Source organism: Aricia agestis, chromosome 11 (genome assembly GCF_905147365.1).
Source record: "Aricia agestis chromosome 11, ilAriAges1.1, whole genome shotgun sequence".
Lineage (NCBI taxonomy): Eukaryota > Metazoa > Arthropoda > Insecta > Lepidoptera > Lycaenidae > Aricia > Aricia agestis.
Window position 1 is genome coordinate 9,102,262 of NC_056416.1, and position 15,103 is coordinate 9,117,364.

A 15,103-nucleotide genomic window follows, 5' to 3' on the forward strand; every position below is an offset into this window, starting at 1 on the left:
CCCCGGCTTCGCACGGGTGGACATTGATTTTTAAATAATTTTTTTTCAATCTTTATTTTTTAGTCAATCTTTATGTTAAGCAGAACATAAAAATGGTTTACACTATTTAGCCTGTAACTACTATATTATAATTATTATACACATTTTTTTTTTATATTTTAAGTGTTATGTTTGATTTGTAATTATAGAAATTAATTATAATAGCAATCAAAAATAATAGTCATTCAAAACGTAATGAATTAATGAAGCACTATAATATTATCCCATCAATGAAGCGGCACCCGGCTGTCGCATAACTATTATATTATAAATCTATTGTGTCTGCGATTCCCATGATCGAGGTAATAATAATTAATATTTACGTGGACTCTCCGGGCGAGCACACCCGCGCAGCGCGCCTTGAGTGCCTTGACGACGCCCAATTCGCAACGTGCAGCAGAAATCGTAATATTTTAATTTCGCCATAACATTAAAACCAAACGTCCAATTTTAATCATTCAAAGACCAAATATTATCTACATTAAATGTACTTAGTAATGAAATAATTTATTTTGATAAGAATTAATGCCATGAGTAAAATAAAGGCATTTAAATGTAGTTCAAAAACATTTCAAGATTTTTTAATAAAAAAATGGTTATTGTGCCTCACTCAACATAGATAGGTATAGTGTGTCGCGGACTTTTTTGTAGATATTTAAAAGATATACAATTACTTAGAACATTTTATGGTTCTATCTTTTATAGTTTAAGCAGCGTACGCGAAAAAAGTAACATTTCTGGTTGATTTTTTACACCTTGCGTCCGAAAATCCCAAATATCTTACGGAACCCTATTTTTTTCCAAAATAAAATTTAGCCTATGTTCAGCAGAATTAATGTAGGATTCCAATAGTAAAAGAATCTTTCAAAAGTAGTTTCGGAGCCTATTCAAGACAAACAAACAATCAAATCTTTCCTCTTTATAATAGTAGTGTAGATAGGCTACTGGACCTAATTTTTTTCTTCATGCTAATCGCTTCTGAAACATTCATTTTCACAAAATAAACTAATATTTAATATTTTACACAGTAGAAAGTTAGAATTTAGAAACCCATAAAAATGTTGATTGAAAAATGTTATAAATGGCGCTGAAAACACTGTCCGCCATAGTGTGACGTAATACGTTTTGTATTTTAGACTCTCTTTATTGAACATTTTTTATGTGCTAAATGTACAAGTCTAAAAGTGCCCAAAAATTATAAAAGAATTAAATAAGAAATTAGAAATAATTTGTAATGTTGAAAACTTTTGGAGAAAAGTTTTGGCCATTTCATTTCCCGTCTACAATAAATGGAGATAAATAAAAACTGTTTTATTTGAATTATTCAAAAAAATATATTTTACAAATCTTTCTAGGCTTATTCTTATTATTTATGTACAAATAAACTTACATATAACGAGCGCGATAGATAAAAGATATTAAATTACGAGTCTGATGACGTCACATTCAAATCGGAAGTACCGCAAAAGCGTTTTCGTCAGTACAAATCCTATTTTCATAAAATCATATTTTCAAATCGACTTTATTTATCAATCATAAGCTTTTATTTGATGATAAGGGTGAAATACGGTTTCCTAGGCCAAGTTCTACCAGAAATATGCATTTGTTCAATGAAATTGAATATAGGTCAAGTAGCCTATTAAAGGTTATTAATATTTAAATAAAATTACTTACTGTATTGCAAGCAAAAGCTGTTTCTGGTCAACAAGGATTTAAGACAAAATAATCAATTCCATTATTATAATTTATTATTTTTAATTTTAAATATTACATATTTTTTCACAACTATCATACCACTGTTTAGGTAGAGCTCGTACAAGACTTTGTGATTGTTTAACAGCATTATAGACTGCTAAATCAATAATGGAGAATTCATTTTTATAGATCCAGTTTTTAGATTGAGAAAATATTTGGTTGAGTATTTTTTCTTTGCTTTTTTCTGGAGCTCTTTCTAGAAGAAAAGCTAGATCAAGAAGACCCTCTACATTATGGTCTGTATAATCATAGGGCACAATATGAGCAAAATTTAAACATAAGTATCTCATAATATTCACTGAACCAATTATTGGAATTTCTAAGGAAGACACTATGAGTTCCGCAGCTGATGCAACTGAAAAAATTTGGTTTAAATTATTATTTTCAAATTATTTATATATATATATATATATATATATATATATATATATATATATATATATATATATATATATATATATATATATATATATATATATATATTAATATATATAAATATATATACATATATTTGGGTGTCCCAAAAAAAATAAAGTTGTTTTTTTATAACGCATACCCTCTTATTTTGTTCGAATAATGTCAAAACTACCGTAATAAAATTTCATGTCATTTGAAACACGGCAACCCGTGCCGACTTACATCGAAACATGTGGGTACTTGTTTACTAGGCGCGCGGCAGCGATCGTACCGATATTCATGTTATTACTTGTTTGTTTAATCAGTGAACGCATTATTTTTGTACAATCAAGATGTCGGTCGAGTTACGCAGTTCAAAAAAGGATATTTTTTTAACAGGGAACGTAAAACACCAAATTACTGGTTCAAAACTTCCCTCAAATGGACAAATACTCGCAGTTCTATTCTACAATATTCGTGAAGTGAATTTAAGTGTAAGTGAAAGTGCGAATCTGGCTGTTCGCGAGTGCATTATTTATTGGGAAAAGGCACGAATTCCAACTAAATCTTTTCCTAACTGCGTTAAGAAACTAGTGGATTTGTACCAAGTTTGGAGGGATTTGCAAAAGAATGCTAATATTGCACATGCCGATGCGCTGCAATTAATTAAGATTGACGAAGATAGGATCTTCTTACAACGACAGAGAGAACCAGGTCGGCCTGGTCACTTAGCTGGAGTAGACAAAAAACTGGCTGAAAAAGAAGAAAAGGCGCGCGTTAGAAGCATCGAAGAGCAAAAACGGCGTGCTAAACACTATTCAATTCTGGCGCCTTCAACTTCATCTTATATTCCTCAAGAAGATTCATCATCTGATTCTGAAAAAAACAGTTCACAAGAAATTTTTCATGCACCCTTGAGCTCACGATCCGAGTCTAATATTTCTGTAAGGAAAAGTTTCATAACTCCAAAACTGGTTGCTGCATTAGATCGGTGTCAGATAAGTATGAGGAATTCTGTTTACATTATAGAAGCAACTATTGAAGCTCTTGGGCATAACATTGACGAATTTCCAATTAGTAAATCGACCATTCAAAGAATTCGTACGGAAAAGCGAACGGAGCGCGCAGAAGCAATTAAAGCTGATTTCCAGAACAAAGTACCAGATACTGTAACTGTTCATTGGGACGGAAAGCTTTTACCCGCTTTAGATTCACGAAAATGTAAAGAAGAACGACTTCCAATACTTATTTCATATGATGATAAAGAACAACTTCTTGCTGTGCCTAAATTGGACAACTCTTCAGGTCGTGAACAAGCAGAAGCGGTTTGGAATGCTCTGTTGGACTGGAATCTTGAGGACAAAGTGCAGATGCTCTGTTGTGATACTACTGCTTCAAACACAGGTCGAATTAATGGCGCCTGTGTGCTCCTGGAACAGAAATTAAACAGAGAAATACTAATTCATAAACATGATGCCGACAAGCAAATATGAGTGCTTGTCGGCATCATGTTTATGAATTAGTATTGAAAGGCGTATTTGAAGCTAAAATCAACCAAGTTACGACGAGCCCTGACATCCCATTGTTCAAAAAATTCCGAGAAAACTGGAAAAACATAAATTCTGAGAGAATAGAGAGTCACAAAGAAAAGCTATCATGCCTGAGTGATGCAAAGATTAAGGAACTGTTAGAGTTTTACCGGAGAGAATTAACTAAAGATATTGTTAGAGATGACTATCGCGAATTAATAGAGCTTTCAATAAAATTTCTTGACGGTGATACAGAAAATAAATTTAAAATCCGGCCTCCAGGCGCTATGCACCAAGCTAGGTGGATAGCAAGAGCTATTTACTCTCTCAAAATATCATTTCTAAGCTCGCAATGCAGAATAGCAAAAAAGGAAAAAGAAGCCCTCCTCGACGTCTGTCTATTCATCGTCACATCTTATGTCAAACCTTGGTTACAATGTATTTTGGCAGTGAAAGCTCCTTACCAAGACCTCTGCTTTTTAAAAGCCATGAAGGCCTACGAAGCAGTTGACAAAAGCATCTCAAAGGCAGCTTTACAGAAGTTCTGTCAGCACCTGTGGTATTTGACCGATGAGGTGACTATTTTGTCTCTTTTTGATGATGATGTAGACCAAGAAACTAAAACTAAAATGGTTGCTAACTTATCCAACACAATTCCATCAGCTCATGGTAAGCGCTACATGCCATCAAAACAAGAACTCTGTGGCCCACTTTACGAGAAAAGCCTCGAAGACTTTATTTCTGTCAAGAGCAAATCTTTGTTTATTCGCCTAAAACTTGATGACAGCTTTCTTAACGAGTCTCCCTCTTTGTGGTCAAATAATTCTTCGTTTCAACAGGCTAAAATGAAAGTACAGACCTTAAGAGCAGTAAACGATACCGCCGAAAGAGCAGTCAAGTTAATGCAAGACTTTCATGGCTTGGTCACTGTTGAAGAGGAACAAAAGCAATTTCTACTACGTTGCGTACAAGAACACAGGCAAATGTATCCGGACTGTAAAAAGCAAACATTGAAAAGAAAATATGAAAAATAAAGCCCTGTTTATGTTTATTATGAGAATAATACAAGTTACTGATAAAAATTTGTTTTATTAACTGAATTAAAATTAAGTTCTTAAATTCTCCTATATTTCTCCATACTAACTTTCAGGTTCAAACTTTGGTGCTAAGTCGGCACGGGTTATCATCATCCGATTGCAATAATATTTCATATTTAAGCCTTAAGGGTCAAATCGAAAAAATATAGCGGGTATGCGTACCCAAATTCACAAAAAAAAATTTCGCCCTTATATATATATATATATATATACATACATACATACATACATACATATCGACGTTCCCTACGTATAAAGCGACATGTCAAAAGTAGTGGTTTTCAGATGTTACTGTAGATTATCATAAAACATTAACACAATGTTTTTGGTTGATTTGAATGATATACAACAATTTTCAATATTTTCGCCAAAATTACAAGATGACCGTTTTTACGCTGAAAATTCAAGACAAATTCAGTCTCGAAAAACGGTTAAGTCGTACATGTCCGTTTTTACGTTGAAATAATAAAAATATTATATTAGGTCCTAAATTCATTCAGCACTTTATAAAATGATTCTTATTGTCATAATTTATAAGTTTATAATGTATGAGTAATATAAATTCTGGCTCTTCAGTAAGAAAAACTAAAAATACAGACATCTTTTTATACGCTGCTAATTTAAGAAGTTTTTTTCTATGTTATAATGAACGAATAAAAGGACATGTCATCAATAACTATAGGTCTAAAATGAAAAATTCTAATGAAATGTAACTATTTCATAAGTTAAACTGTATAGATTTCAAAAGTCTACAAATTTTAGTATCAATGTATTAACTAATTCTGTTTTCACTAAAGGGTAAAACAAAAACATAATTTCTTCTTCTTGGTCTTTTCGGATACGTCTTGAGCAAGGTCAATTTCTTTTCCAATTTCCCTTCCCTAGGTGACCTTTGATGACCTTAGACTTTTATTGCATCTTACATGAATAAATTCTTTGAGGCTTCGTTATAACTTCTACAGTGGACAAGTCTGGACGGTAAAATATAATTCTGATTGAATTATGAGAATATAATTATGAAGGTCGTTATTTTGAGCATTACCATTCATAATTCATAATTCTTTATTCACAAGAATGCAGTACAAAGATAGTATTAGAGTCATAACAAAAGATTCTGTACATTCTACCATGACAATGGTGTGTGAATTTAAATACATGCATGTAAAAAGAAAAATAGAAAATACAATTATTTGAGTTGCTATTAAGTACAGAGCATTGAATATTAAGTACATGCATTGAATACAGAGCTGCATCGATATAACTATCTTACACGTTCCTCACAGGAACAAAATAGAGTTTCATTCCAATTGGCGACTACCAAATTGACCACAGAACATCTTATCTATTCTAATATTATTGAGCTGAAGAGTTTGTTTGTTTGAACGCCCTAATCGCAGGAATTACTAGTCCGATTTTGAAAATTCTTTAAGTATTAGATAGCTCATTTATCGAGGAAGGTTACAGGCTATAAATTATCACGCTAAAATAAATACGAGCAAGGAAACAGAAGAAAATGAAAAAAAACGGGGAAGATTATTTGAAAGGGCTTATTTACCGTCGTTAGTTTGTCTATCGAGCGAACAAGGAGTGTTCTTTATAGTTTTTAATCAATGTTAGATTATTTATTAACTGTTAAATAAAATAAATTACATTTCATTTAATACACACACAAAAGGTTACTTGACCTAATTTTTTTCTTCATGCTAATCGCTTCTTTATCATTCATTTTCACAAAAAAAAAACTAATATTTTAATATTTTACACGGTAGAAACCCGTAAAAATGTTGATTGAAAAATATGCCTTATATATGGCGCCGAAAACACTGTCCGCCATAGTGTGACGTCATACGTCTTGTATAAACTCTTTTTATTGAAATTTTTTTTATGTGCTAAATGTACGAGTCTCAAAGTGCCCAAAAATTAAAAAATAACTAAATAAGAAATTAGAAATCATTTGTAATGTTGAAAACTTTTGGAGAAAAGTTTTGGCCATTTCATTTCCCGTCTACAATAAATGGAGATAATATATAAAACTGATGTTTTATTTGAATTATTCAAGAAAATATTTTTTACAAAGCTTTCTAGGTTTATTCTTATTATTTATGTACAAATAAACTTACATATAACGAGCGCGATAAATAAAATATATTAAATTAGGAGTCTGATGACGTCACATCCAAATCGGAAGTACCGCAAAAGCGTTTTCGTCAGTACAAATCCTATTTTCATAAAATCATATTTTCAAATCGACTTTATTTATCAATCATAAACTTTATTTGATGATAATTGATAAGGGTGAAATACGGTTTCCTATGCCAAGTTCTACTAGAAATATGCATTTGTTCAATGAAATTGTATATAGTTCAAGTAGCCTATTTAACGCCTTTTGTTCGCAAAACAAATATGCAGTCAAAACTTATTCTCAATGTTCTTGCAAAGCCGCAAACATAAATATATTTTATTTTATTTTTTTAAATAAAGTAACATAATATAATATTTTTAAGCTTTTAGGTTTCCGTGCTTAATAATTGAAAATGGGAACCTATCAGACTTCGCTTTCTATATGTGGTCCGTCCGTCTATCGCCGAGGTTCATCAAGAACCGCAATAGTAGAAATTTTCACCAAATTACGTTATTTTGTTGGCGCTTAAAGAAATATATTAAAATCGAAATAAAAGTAATGATTATTGTGGGGCCTCGAACAACAAACGAGATTTTTTTGCTCCATATCCATACCGGTAAGGCCCTGATGGTTGTTTATCATGAAAAGAAGCCTCAGCCTCCGTTGCAGCCATTATTTCACGTCACTGATTATTTATAACACTTAAATATTCATATTGGTTAAAATTTGATTGAATGTGTGGCACTAGTCCTACTGAAAACAAACAAAAATCTCATAATAACTGAACGTAAATGATAACAAGTTTATAAATAATTCTCTACCTTAGAGGTAGAAACGCACATGTACGCGGGACTAATTTCCAATGCGGTACAAGACGGTAAGTATAGATGTCCGCATCTACCACAGTAAAATCTAATAAAACTCCCAACTTGTCGTCATTTACGTCTTTTTATCTTTGGAATTACTTGTGATAGAAAAAAAATAATAATGTAGGAATATGCGTCTCATTATATGGAAGTGCATGATGCAATAAAAAATTTTTGCTATTTTGGACATGACCTTTTATACGTAGGAACCGTCGATATAATAATTTTTCCTAACATAAAATAATAATTAATAGACATGTTGAATTAACAAATCTAAATTAATACATACCTTTCTTAAATATCAGCCTTACATTTGTTTTAGAGTCTCTTTGATTGGAAAGTTGTTGGTTTTTCTTGATGAAACTATTTATTTTAGCGATATTTTTCTTGTCTACATTAGAATGAATGTGCCATGCCATATTTATTGCTTTAGTCCCTTTGACAAACACAATTAGGAACCATGGTAGTACTTCAGGGTCAAGTACTAGGACTAGTTCCTTATCTAATTTCTGAAACATAAAAATGCTAGATTAAGCCCGGCTGCACATTGTCCGAAATTTCTGATCAGAAACAGTTGAAGGTCCGCGCTGTCTCTTACATTTTGTACTGAGCCGAGTGAGCTCGAACTCGCCGGAAGGATATTTCGGATAGTGTGCGGGGTGGCGGTCCGGCGAAATTCAACTGTTTCTGATCAGAATTCGGACAATGTGCGGCCGGGCTAATACAAAGCATAGTAAACCAAACAACAATTAAAGGGTGGGTTGCACCAGAGGCGTGGTTTTAGTTACAGTTAAGGTCAAAGTTATGGTTATAGTTAAAGCTAACTTTTGGTTAGGTTGGTTGGTTTGGTTGGTTTTAGTTACAGTTAAGGTCAAAGTTATGGTTATAGTTAAAGCTAACTTAACTTTAACCTTAACTTTGACCACAGAATTTGAGAGATGTCAGTTGCTGGTCATCAAGGCTTTAAATGAATGTCGGCGGGTAAAGGAGAACTGTCAAATATGGCGTTCTGTATGATGACAGCATTAGTTCCTTTTTTCGCCACATTCATTTAAAGCCGTCATTTAATGGCGTCCAATTTTTACTTTAACCAAAGATTTGACATTTTGCATTGTAGTTAAAGTAAGTTGGTGCCACCCACCCTTAGGGTGGGTTGCACCAACTTACTTTAACTGTAACTACAATGCAAAATGTCAAATCTTTGGTTTTTAGTCTAGCGTTCCTAGGGTATGGAACCCTAAAAATGCAATTAATTATTAATTTACCTGTTCAACACTTCTGTTAACAGATTTTTGTTTAAGTGTTGGTGTAGATTTACAAAGCAAGCTGATATCTTTAATCCTTTCATATAGTTTATCAAGTTTAAGAAGTAACTTATCTTGCCTCTCTTCCAGCTCCATCACTGGACTATGAGATTTCTGAAATATAATGTAAAAAGTAGGGAAATGTCTCATACATAATATGGAAACAGCACTAAAGTAGATGGATACAAGTAAATATTATAGGACATATTAGGTTATACAGTTATAATGTGAATATGGATACAAGTAAATAATATAGGTTATACAATTATGAGTTATATCGTGCAATATGTTATTTTTAACACATCAAATAGCGAATGTATACTTAAAGAACCTTAAGAAACTTGGTAACCTGCTCGCATATATTAATTTCGGTGTCGTTTATGTTATTTACTTCCATTATATTTCTAACCCGATACATGCATTTTGGAAGCTCTATTCGTTCATCGGTTGGGACTATTGTCTTCATATGATACATTTTTAGGCGTAATCTATCAAAATATTCTTATTACCTGTAACTGGATAAAAATAGCATGAGCTGCATTAGCAGAAGAGCAAGATCACGAGATCAGAATTTAATCAATACTTACGCGTTCAATAGTCGATTAGAATTTCAAGAATTTTTCTTGCATTAACATTGAGCAGTCGGCAATTGAATATTCTTTTCACAGATTACTATTTTGACATATTTCACAAATCAGTATAGTCCAGTGTTGCAGATGCAGAAATGACGTTTTTTTTTTAATTTATTGGGAGCTGGAAACGAGTCCTTTGCTCCAAAAAAATACAATAATAATACAAAATACAGATTAAAATTAAAAAAAAGGAATGTCTTTCTTCTATGTTGGTTCCTTAGAGTATACATTAGCAAGCTATAGAGCGCGCGCATCGCTTGTTCCCCGTTGTGCCGATCGTAAGCAGAAGTTCTATAGATACTTGTCAAACGTATAACGCAAGTCTAGTGATGTACCATGCGCCATCGTTTGACGCTTATAGGAAAATATGTTCACACTCGTGCTTACAGTTCATACCTTGTTAGAAGCACTCTATAGCTTGCTATAATGTATACTCTATGGTTGGTTCTCACCACAGGCTCTCACCAATGTTCACACTAAGCACTATTTACAAAAAAAAAAAAAAAAAACACTACGGTACCTATTTACAATTTAAACTTTTTTCATCGTTGAGCATATATAACGGTATAAACATTTGAAGAAATTGTAATTTGACTTCTGGGCGGCGGGGTACACTTATATCTTCATCTTTACAAATTTTATCTATTTCAGAGCAGAGTAAAATTCTGTCCAGACCTAGTGCTTTGCAATCAAAGATTATATGTTTGAGGTCAGCATCATTTTCTAAGCATTTGGGGCATTTTGCATCATCTTATGGAGGTGGGAGGGCACCAAGCAATGTCCAAATCTCATCCTTGTTATTACTGATGTGAATTTTCTTGATTCAGTCTGTACAGTGTTATACCCATAGACATAATATATACCTAAAGACCAACAAAGAGTGCGAGAGAGAAGAAAATCCTTTATGGAATTATAACAAGATGAAAAGAGAGAGGCAGTCTAATGAAAATTGTAACAACTTTTATTTGACAGGTCGTCAAAAGTCGTCAATCGTTTTTATGCCCTTTCGGTATTTGCAATTTATTATTTAAATCGTATGTTATTTTCAACAAATACTATTATATATAACAATAATAACTTGTGCTGTGAGTGATTGCAGTGTAAATCATAGGAATAATCCTGAAAAATATACATTTCACCCGTAATTAATCTTCATGTCCTAATTGCTACGATGTGTTTATTTTTGCTATATTCTGGTCTTTAGTTCTCTATTTCAAATAAAATATTGTGAATCCTCCCTTTTACTTTCATATTTTGCGTTACTAAAGGTACTATTGTTCCTATATTACACAAATTTTGAAGAAAAATTTTTCATCAAAATTTCTTACATATACGCTAGTGCTTGAATCAAATTTATCGATATGCTTATCGATATTTTACAATAACATAAATCTAAAATAAAAATCATTTATCTTTATATTTATCACCTTAAGCCCGGCCGCACATTATCCGAAATTTCTGATCAGAAAAATTCGGACGCCCGGCGGAACGCACTCTGTTCATACATTTTGTTGTAGACCCATCATACTAAAAGATTTTCTGACCTGTCAAAATGTATGAGCGGCGCGGGGCGTCCGAATTTTAGTGATCACAAATTCGGATAATGTGCGGCCGGACTAAAAGGACATATTATCTTATTTTAACTAATAGTATATTATAATATAGCTAATATAATATAACTACTATAATATAGAGTGACTCTAAAACTAGAGGAAGGTTAATATTTATATATCATAATCATTTGTTTTACAGATTCCCTCAAGATCCTCTAATAAGAGGAAAATGGCTGAAATTAATTGGGAGTGTTGGTTGGAATCCCAAGAAAAATTCAACAATATGTAGCAAACATTTCATTGAAAATTTTTAAAGAAAAATTAGAATAAATACTATTTTGGTTAAAGGAGCTATCCCAACTTTATTTGTGCCAGTAAGTTTGACATACTGTTGCACTTGTTACTGAAGCAATTATTAAAAATAAGCAATTATAAGCAATTAATGCTTTTTAGTTCATTTAAGATTATACTTATATGAACTAAAAAGTATTAAATAATCCTTATTCTGTACTCAATCTTCATAATTTTGAAGTCGGTACCAGTCCTAAGTATATAAGTTGCTGTTATACCTATTCTGTCAGAGAACTGGCGATTAGGTTAGCTGGTACCGATTGCAAAATAATGAAGATTGAGAACAGAATTATACTGAGTACAGAATAAGAATTATTTAATACTTTTTAGTTCATTTAAGTATAATATTACTATTGTCATTGCCTTGGAAGTCGGTTTTAATTTTTTGTTTAAAAATAATAATTTTACTCATTTTAGCTGTCCTTAACGTTTTCTATACTTACAGTTGGTGTTTTAAAAAATCAAAATCAAAATTGCTTTTAATCAAAACCGGCGTAAGAAACTCGCACGCCCACTTTTTACCAAAAAAAGTGAGAACAAAAATTATCTTTTAAAACAAAATTTACAATGCTGTAACTAAAAATTATACAATGTAAACATAGATAGATACATAATAATTGTAAGTCATGTAGAAGTAGCCTTGCAAGCAGTCATTCAGCATTCTACTCCCAAGATGTGCCATCAATTATGAAATCATTTTGGCTTTGGCACAAAAAACGTTTTGTGCCAAAAATTTGTGATTTTGTGATTTTGTGTTTCAAAATCTTTCGATTAATAAATTTAAAAAAGTAGTCAAAGAACGCTTTGACTACTTTTTTAAATTTATTAATCGAAAGATTTTGAACGTTTTCTGGGACCATATGTTCCCATTTGAATATCAAGGAGTCACTTCGATTTCTCATTGTTTCCATCACCAGACCACCACTTTTGTGAACATGATACCTACTCGGAACAATACAATGTACAGCAAAAGAAAAAATTTGAAAATCGGTTCATAAACGGCGGAGTAATCGTTGAACATACATAAAAATATATCCACAGGCGAACGTCTAGACTCCTCCTGCTTGAAAGTCGGTTCAAAATAATTGTAATAAAATATTATGATATTTAATAATATGTATTTATTTAAGAATAAAATATAATATACTATGTGTGTTGTTTACTTTCAACGTTTACTTTCAATGTAAGGACTGATTTACCAGATAGATTTTACCTGAGTAATTAATAAGTAACTTTATAATGTGTTAAGTGTAAATTATTTACCCCTATAAGAACCTCATGTCATAACATATCCGACGATTGAAAAATCATTCCAAAAGAAAATGTGTATCTACTTTTCAATCGTCACCTTTTTTTGCCAATTAAAATTTATGATACCTAATTTGAAATACAAATCTATCAAAGTTGCATATTATTTATTTCTTATAGAAACTCAGGTAAAATAACTCGAACGGACTAAACTATCGATAGCACAATACTGTACTATCGATAGTAAAATATACATCACTAGCACACGCACACATTGACAGATCAAAAATGGTCACGCATTTTCGAGTTGTCAGGTGGTCTTTACGACAGTATATATTATGTCTATGGTTACTGCACTGTCGGAAGGCACACGACGTCATTCTGGAGCGAAATGTAGCGAAAAACAACGCGGTAACTAATGAATTAAACACGTCCGGCTGTTACCGCGCGCGCGTCCTGAGGCGCACTGGTCACAGATGAGTGAGCTCACTCATTTCGAGGGTAACACATTTTCGCGCTGACGATGGTATGGAATGCCTTTTCTAACGTTCTAACTCTATGGTTATTACATCACTTTCCAGTTTCCCACACTTGTGCACGATAACGAATATCTAATGGTTAAGGTTTGCTACTATTAAGTTACTATAGTCGTCCAATCTTAATGTCAATATATTAGACATTAAAAACCCAGCACAATTTTAGGAAAATAATATAAAAACACAACATCACCATTTCACGTTCCCTGCAAAACTCCTTCTTCTTCTTCTTATTTAAAAATGGCCCCGTAGTGAGTTGCCAATGTCAAAGTGGTTGATGTGACTCTGCTCTAGGATGGGTTGGCTTTATGAAGAAACAAGGTATGATTTGAGCAATGAATAAGGAAAGATGGAAGTGACATAACTACAAAAAAGTGTCGCCGGCGCCATATTGCCAAGAACTAAACATGGCGGTCTATAGTGATGGGACACTTGGTTGATTTTTATCGAGGATATCGATAAACAAAGATGTTATAAGTGAGCGTCCTGTCATATTATATATTATATTGATATCAAAAATGATTTTTTTTAATATTATATAAAAAAATCATTTTTGCTATTTTGTCTCTATGTATTATAGTACATAGAGACAAAATAGGCAAAAATGTTTTTTTTTAATATAAGAGCCTTCTTAATTTTAATAAAACTATTTAATTTATTTTAAGTTTATTAAACGTTCTTCCACAGACACAGCTTTTCGCATCAACAGTAATAAATGAACCCTTAATTACAACAAAGGTCTTGTTTTGTAATTAAGGGTCGCACTATTTCTAATAATTCGTTGAAAGAATTTTCGTCCATTCTAAAATATTGGAGAAAATCATCAGGGCCCAATATTTTTAAAATGATTAAATGGCTCAATGTTTTTCTTTCTTTTAACCACTGTTTTATCTACAACCGTCCTTATTTACGTTTTTTTTCATCACATACAAGCCATCGCTATTGCGGTCTTTCGAGATGATAGAGTCTGGCCAACGAAAGCTGAACCAAGCATTTATTTTGATTGGCAACACTATTCTGCCAGTCGATGGTTTGCGGTTGCACGATTTCATGATCTTGATACTTGGTCATATCAATGTAATTATTATTTTATACTCTTGTGATCTTTTTATTTTTCATACTAGACATGTTATTTATTTTAATAAATGGTGTTTTTATTGAAAATCTTCACGAAGATTCGGATGAGAAACAGGAAAGTTTCCACCATACCATTGTGACCTAATTACCCATCGAATATTCTACTCTCTCGTTAATACCGATTAGACAAAAACACAAATAAAACACAATTATTTTACGTGCACTTTTTCCACTATATTCATTTATTATTATTACAAATTTTAGCTAAAAACACGACCGGTTTTGAAACAATTCTACTAGGCTTAGTTAGCAATATATTTTCTAAGTCAGTATAGGCTATAATTTATGTTAGACTTTTCTTTTATAGGTGCATAATTTTTTGCACATTGGAGTAATATAATATCTAGCATCAGCAGAAAATGATCTAAATCTTTTTTTCCTACTACATTATGTGATACCATATAATTTTTTTTAAAATTTGCCGCGGTTTGCTTGGTTCAGCTTTCGTTGGCCAAACTCTAGTTGTTCACTTTTCCACAGCCTAGCCAAGACATACGAGTTGATCGTGTATACGGCCTTTTCGATGTATAACTTATAA

General features: G+C 32.2%; 1 protein-coding gene across 5 annotated transcripts; it reads right to left on the reverse strand.

Annotated features, from left to right (window-relative positions):
- Positions 1–1,772: 1,772 nt before the first annotated feature.
- LOC121731512 (aminoacyl tRNA synthase complex-interacting multifunctional protein 2-like) lies at positions 1,773–9,774 on the reverse strand. Of its 5 annotated transcripts, none has more exons than XM_042120955.1 (5): positions 9,696–9,774; positions 9,618–9,623; positions 9,070–9,222; positions 8,094–8,313; positions 1,773–2,149 (listed from the first exon to the last, which is right to left on the reverse strand). In XM_042120955.1, exons 3-5 carry the CDS (start codon positions 9,202–9,204, stop codon positions 1,800–1,802), a joined length of 705 nt encoding a protein of 234 aa, XP_041976889.1. In that variant the 5' UTR covers positions 9,205–9,222; positions 9,618–9,623; positions 9,696–9,774; the 3' UTR covers positions 1,773–1,799. The 5 variants fall into 5 exon arrangements, with proteins under 5 accessions (XP_041976889.1, XP_041976888.1, XP_041976887.1 ...); XM_042120954.1 differs by having other exon boundaries at positions 9,458–9,623; XM_042120953.1 differs by having other exon boundaries at positions 9,440–9,623.
- Between the last annotated feature and the right edge of the window lie 5,329 nt (positions 9,775–15,103).